The following is a 6,633-nucleotide window of genomic DNA, read 5'->3' as shown; positions in this document are numbered from 1 at the left end:
AGAAAAATCTTGTGGGTGTTTCGCTTGGTGGCTTTGAGGACTCGAAAGAAGATTGCGGTTTTTTTTATCTGCGTGCAGTGAACATTATCGAAGAAATGGATCGTAACACGTATCAATCAGTGAATGTGGTTGGCAATCCATCCGACCAGCAACAGTGCGGATTGCCCTTTGCGTTGGATTTGAGCTTCCTAGAGGAACATTCGTATCATCGCTCTTTACCTGCCAATGCTTCGGAACAAGAGCGAAACGGACAGAATACATGGTCCACTACAAATGGTGACACAATTAATAACTCGACGAATACGAAGTACAGCTACGCCGATGTCATAAAGATGGGGGCACAGAATAGTGTCGCTACAAATCAGCAACAACCGCAACCGTTGCACAACCATCAGCGAAACGTACAAATCGAACAATATCCGCAAAATTCGCAAAGACCCATCGCGTGGCCAACAAATCCGGTTGTTCCCATCTCACAGCCGTCGGCACAAGCTAGACAGCCGCCTATGGCACGCATGCATGAGGTGTATGGAGTTTTGGATTACTCACCAGAGATGATCGAAACAGCGATGAACATTGTGGCGAACTATTTAGGTCCACAAGCTGAACCGCTCGTGCCACAGGCTGAACCGCGAAATATGGCGAATGCTCCACCGGAAGTCGAACAAATGGGGCGGCCGATTTGTAACGAACCGCAACAGGCACAGCAACGCTGGCCACTGTACCGACCAGAACCACAAAGACCAGCAGGGCGACCGTTCCATCCTCAGTGGAGTCCTCAGCAGAGATTTGCGAACATGGGGCAGCAGGTACAACAGTGTCCCAACAATGAGCAACAACCAATGCACAACCCCACGCCGTTCCGTACACTGGCGGAAATACCGCAAGGGCCGCTGATGGTACTGGACCCCCGTTGGTCCATTGATGATACAGCAAATCCTCAGCCTAACAACGGATGGCCTATGCAGCAGGAACAGCAGCAACTGCAGGCTCCCCCGATTAACACGTTCCAACTGTGGAATAACAACGGTCCGATGAATCAAACCACGACGCCGCAACAGCCATCCGGACCGCACATGTTTTCCAATGTGGAGACAAACTACCCACAACCTCCGATGCAGTTTAATCAGATGTGCCCACCGTACCCCAACGGTCAGCCAATCCAACCCCCTCGGATGAGAAATGTGTTGCCCAACATACCGCCAACAATGCCGAATTTTCCCGCCAATTACGGACCACAGCCTTATATGCAACAGACCAACAACCACCCGAACCAGGGACATTACAGTGACAACGTTCGTTTCAATTAATTAATTTTCATCACCGTGAGTTTACAATAGCACTGTTTAGGCCATAAATTGTCAATTTGACAATGGAAATTCTGGTTTACAAATCATTAACGTATCGCATTAATGTCGTGTCGCGTCTCATCTTAACTTTTGCGTTTTAAGCTTATAACTTTAATAACTTCGCTTGTGCCGTAAACTTAAATTTCATAATTGGAACATAAAAGCGTACAGGTACCACTCAAGGCTGCCTTGAATTACGTAAACAAATCTTGATGTTTTCCACGCAATTTTCTTCCACAACACAACAAGTCCGCAAAAATCCTAAAGTACAACTAAGTACAATATATTATAGTGCTATAAATATTTTTCCTAAAGTACAACAACCTTAAGTTCCTTTCTGATATTAATGCATATTTTAATTTCAATTATTAGGCTTCGTCATATTATTTGTGTTTTTTTGCTTAGTGGAAGTTGCTTCGCATCTCTCGATAAGAGCGTACTAACGGACCGTTTTTTGAGAATTTGATATTTTTTTTTAAGAATACATCCAAACTGCAACATTAATAACACTAATATTACCGTATTATATTACATTACAGTATTATATTATTATTACAGTGTTATATAATACACAGTATTATCTCATATCATATTATTATACATTTTTTTAGACACTATGCGTCTCATTAAAACGAATTAAATTTTAATTTTGATATTAAATTTGTTCCATGAGCAAATGATTTAGAAAATGAATAACACTCCAAACTTTTTTTCTTGCTTTTATTACAACCCCTGCAAAACCTGACTCGTCAGAAATTAGATCTCTTGATTGAGATGGAATCGGAAGAAGGAAAGAGCAGGGATAAATTCTAATGCAATTTAGGTCATAGTTTCATTTCATACTGCAAGCGACAGAAATTCGCACAGCAAGTGCGAAACAAAGCTTAAACATTGAATGATCATTAGCGTGCAGGGTTTGACGTTAACATAAATGGGGTTAAGGCAAAATTTTGAACGTGAAGAAATTAGTTCTATGACTTCTTTTGTATTATTTCGTGAAACATTTTGTGAACATCACCATCAAAACTATGTAATTTGGTTTCTTCCTTAATAAAATGAGTGTTTAATTAACAGCAATACGCGTCTCTATTCCTACTTTGTTTGCCATTTCCGTTTGCTTCCATATTTCGTTCTACTGTTTACAGAAGGCTCCAGCGTTTGATGATTGAAACCTGCAAGGCTAAGTATTGATGACACGCCATCGGAGGATGCCCGTGAGGGATCATTAACATTTCAACATTACAACAAAATGCGAATAGCTGGAGCTGCTTCGTATTTCATATTCCCCAATCTGATATGCTTTTCGTCCTTCGTCTGGTTTCATTCCTTTTCGGTGATAGGACACAACTTCATATGACCGAGCACCACCTATGATAAAACCACGCTTTTCAGAGCTTCGTACATCTAGCAACGTGATCTCGTGTCCTTCACTCTATTCGTATGTCTTGTTGTTGGTACTAGTCAGTAGCGTCGCGCAGGTGTTTTACTTCACGGTGGCCTCACTACGAGCTTTCCCGGTCGACGGGTCTTGATCAGCGGGGTTTAGAGTCGGAGCGGTCTTGGTATTTTAAACGTATTTCAGGAGATGTTTCAGAGTTGTTGTAGCCGAAAACTGTTCCATTCGCAATTTCGATTTAATGTTATTTTATTGAAAGAAAAACTGAATGTGTGTTGCAAATTACTGATCAACTCTTCACGCCAAAGGCTTTCTCGAATATGAATTTCCCGTGGATGTTATTTGGTCTACAGGTGAAGGCAACATCTTCCCGTTCCTCTTCAATCATGTTTGACGCACATCCATCCTCTCCTTCTTTCCTGGCGAAATATTACGTAACGCACAGCCTCAGCTTACCGTATGTTATAACTTCGTTAGATGCTGTCACCGCTGGTGTATTCTGACTTTCTCCTGTGATGTAGATACCGTCAAGCCTTGAGGTTGATCCTCCCCAGTCATCATTTGGTACTTGAGCGTTATCAGTATTAGCAGCAGTTAGAGAAAACCTCCTGGAGGAACCAGGAGGAACCATCCTCCGGGTGCAGCTGATATCATTGTTCCCACTTGTGTGAATTGCAGAAAATTAACACGCTAACAAATGGGGACACCGTAACAATAACTCCACACCCAACGTTGTACTCCGTCAAATTGGTTTTCACTTGTGGTCTAGCAACGATGAGTCTAGAAGATATCAAAACACAGCTATCACCAGAAAAAATTACAGACATATACCGCTACCGCAAAAAAGTAGATGGTCGAACAATCCCGACAAATGCGTACGTCGTCACAATGTTAGACACAAAAATCCCGGAATATATCTACATTGGACTAGAGAGAATAAAAACCCGAGTTTATTACCCACGACCAATGCGCTGTAATAAATGTTTGCAGTTCGGACATACAACGAAAAATTGCAAGGGCAGAGAAATATGTGCAGCATGTGGTAACAATTCACATGAACCGCGCACAGTCTCACCAGAATGCGCTAACTGTAATGATAAACACAATACGTTTGACGAAAATTGCCCAAAATATATAAAAGAAAGATATAAAAAAATAAAAATATATAAAGATAAATATATAAAGATAAATATATAAAGATAATCAAAATTAAAATAGACTGCAACTACTCCTTTCGTGACGCCAGACTAGCATATGAACAAAACATTCACAAACAAACATCCAACAGCTTCGCACAACAAAGAATTGCTGCTGCACAAGTAACAGATCATAAAGACAAAATAATCGAAAACCTTACGCAAACAGTCAATATGTTAAAAGATCAAATTGCTTCGCTCACTAAGGCAATAGAAACATTATCTAATTCAGTGAAACAGAACAAAACAGCACGACGAACTGAAGTATCAGATTCGGACACAGAAGGATCACCTGTATATCACAATGCACCAAACACCACAGACAAACCAGCCCACTTCAAACACCCGTTAACCTCCTCGAGTGAAGAAATCGACACAAACGCCAAACGCCAGCAAAGAAAGGCCATCGAAAATGATTTTACAAGATATTCTCTTTCAAATGATTACGTTAAACGAGTCAAAGAATTAATTAAATGATCCCAGTGAGTCCACAAACTAACAGCAGCAACACAAAACTGCCAGGTGAACCAAAACTAATTTTGAATTGGAATATCCGCAGTTTCTCAAAAAACCTAGACGAACTAAAAATGCTAATATATAAACACGAACCATAAATAATCACTTTACAAGAAGTTTACACCAATTCGACTCTACTCTATAGAACGCCACGAAATAAATATTCATGGATTACTAAAAACTCCCATACTACTGCCCACAGCAACTGCATAAAAATTTCAAAAGATTTACCTTATAATAGCATTTCCATGAATTCAGCCATCCCATCCTTATGCATCAAAATAAAATAAAAAAATATAAAAAAATATAAAATAAATAAAAAGCCCGTTAAAAATTAACATTATCTGCATGTACTTATCACCAAACAATAGCTACTATATTGTAAACGAACTAAATAATATTATCAATAAAATACCACATCCTATGCTTATCATAGGTGATTTCAATGCGCAACACGAAGACTGGGGCTGCCCGATAACTAACAATCGTGGCAGGATTATCCAGGACATTTTCGCGAATAGCCAAATACACACACTATATCACAACTTTCCCACACGCATTTGCCCCTTCTACTGGCCACACAAGCTCATTAGATCATTGTGCAATTTCCCATCCCTTAGTTTCAAATCTTAGCTTCTCATCTGAACAAGATCTTTTCGGCAGTGATCACTCATAGGCCAAAACCAAATCCTGGGGAAAAATCGTCCAAGAAATTAGCTCATCCACATCTTCAAAAGAAATGTGGCGAAAAGTGAAAACGTTGACGGCACAAAAATCCAGTTCATACATTCCTAGCCTCATTAACCCTCAAAATCCCATAACCAATCCCTCCAAAATAGCAGAAAAAATTGCAAACCATTTCCAAACCATATCCTCTAACAACAGTTACCCCGATAAACTAAGCGCTTTGGAATATTTATTACAAATTTATAATGAAATCTGGGAATCAGGAAAAATTTCAAACCACTGGAAATACAGCTATGTCATACCAATACCCAAACCACAAAAATATCTTTATGACATCAATAGTTACCGTCCAATATCATTGCTAAACTGGATAAGTAAAATATTGGAAAGAATGATAAATACAAGACCCACTCAAGAATTAGAGCGCAGAAATTTATTACATCCAAACCAACATGCATTCAGACGTGGACATGGCACAGAAACATATTTTGCAAAACTAAACAACATAATTTCAATAGCAAAGGAAACTAATAAACACATTGACCTTGCCATAGTAGATTTTGCCAAAGCATACGACCTGACTTGGCGACATAGCATTCTACAGCAGCTTAAAAGATGGGAATTTAAAGGAAAGTTACCAATTTTCCTACAAAACTTCTTACAAAACCGAACTTTCACAATTATATCAGGCAATATTTTTTCACAAATTAAAACAGAGTTCCACAAGGTGCAATCCTTTCCCCTACACTTTTCCTGATCAGTGTTGAATCCCTTTTTCTTTTCATACCTCAAAACATTACCCCTCTAATATATGCAGACGATATAATTTTAATATCCAGTGATTCCTCAGCCACAGCAGCAAGACATAAAATACAAACTGGCGTGAACAAATTACAGAAATGGTGTAATGAAACCAGATTTAAAGTGGTACCGGATAAATGAAAAATCCTGCATATCTGTAACCGAATCCATTTCCATTCACATCGCAAAATAACCATAGACGACAAACTGATTCCTAACGTTACTAAAGCAAAAATGTTATGCGTTATTTTCGACACCAAGATGCCTTTCAAATCACACTTTAATCACATCAAAACCTACACAAAATCTCACTCAAGTCCCTTCAAAATGTTAGGTTCCCGTAGAATCAAAGCTTCTCGCGAAATCTTGATCCGATTAGTAAACATCTGGCACCTTCCGAAAATCCTGTATGGAATAGGAATTGTTAGTTCACAATTCGATATTTTTTACAAAAATACAGCACCCATTTATCATGAAGCTATCCGACAGGCTACTGGAGCATTCAAAACAAGCCCAATTAACTCCCTATTATGCGAAAGCGGAACACTTCCTTTTTCACATATAATAACTACAAAATTAATAGGAGCTGCATACCGGTGCGTTGAAAAGTAGTTTGAGTGCGAGTCACTCTTCCAAAAAGCGAACGAAGAATTCAAAAAAATCACAAAAGAAAAGCTGTCAGCGATAC

At 39.2% G+C, this 6,633-nt stretch overlaps 1 protein-coding gene across 1 annotated transcript; it reads left to right on the top strand.

The window, feature by feature from the left end:
* Positions 1-332: 332 nt before the first annotated feature.
* On the top strand, positions 333-1,310 carry LOC128719638 (uncharacterized). Its single transcript, XM_053813269.1, has one exon. It carries the CDS (start codon positions 333-335, stop codon positions 1,308-1,310), a length of 978 nt encoding a protein of 325 aa, XP_053669244.1.
* Positions 1,311-6,633: the final 5,323 nt, after the last annotated feature.

The sequence above is a fragment of the Anopheles marshallii genome, chromosome X, assembly GCF_943734725.1.
Source record: "Anopheles marshallii chromosome X, idAnoMarsDA_429_01, whole genome shotgun sequence".
NCBI lineage: Eukaryota > Metazoa > Arthropoda > Insecta > Diptera > Culicidae > Anopheles > Anopheles marshallii.
The sequence above is the reverse complement of the archived record's forward strand: the minus strand, read 5'-3'. Positions and strand labels throughout refer to the sequence as shown.

Coding starts and splice junctions, on each gene's coding strand:
- LOC128719638 (XM_053813269.1), top strand. CDS start 333: ATGGGGGCACAGAATAGTGTCGCTACAAATCAGCAACAACCGCAACCG.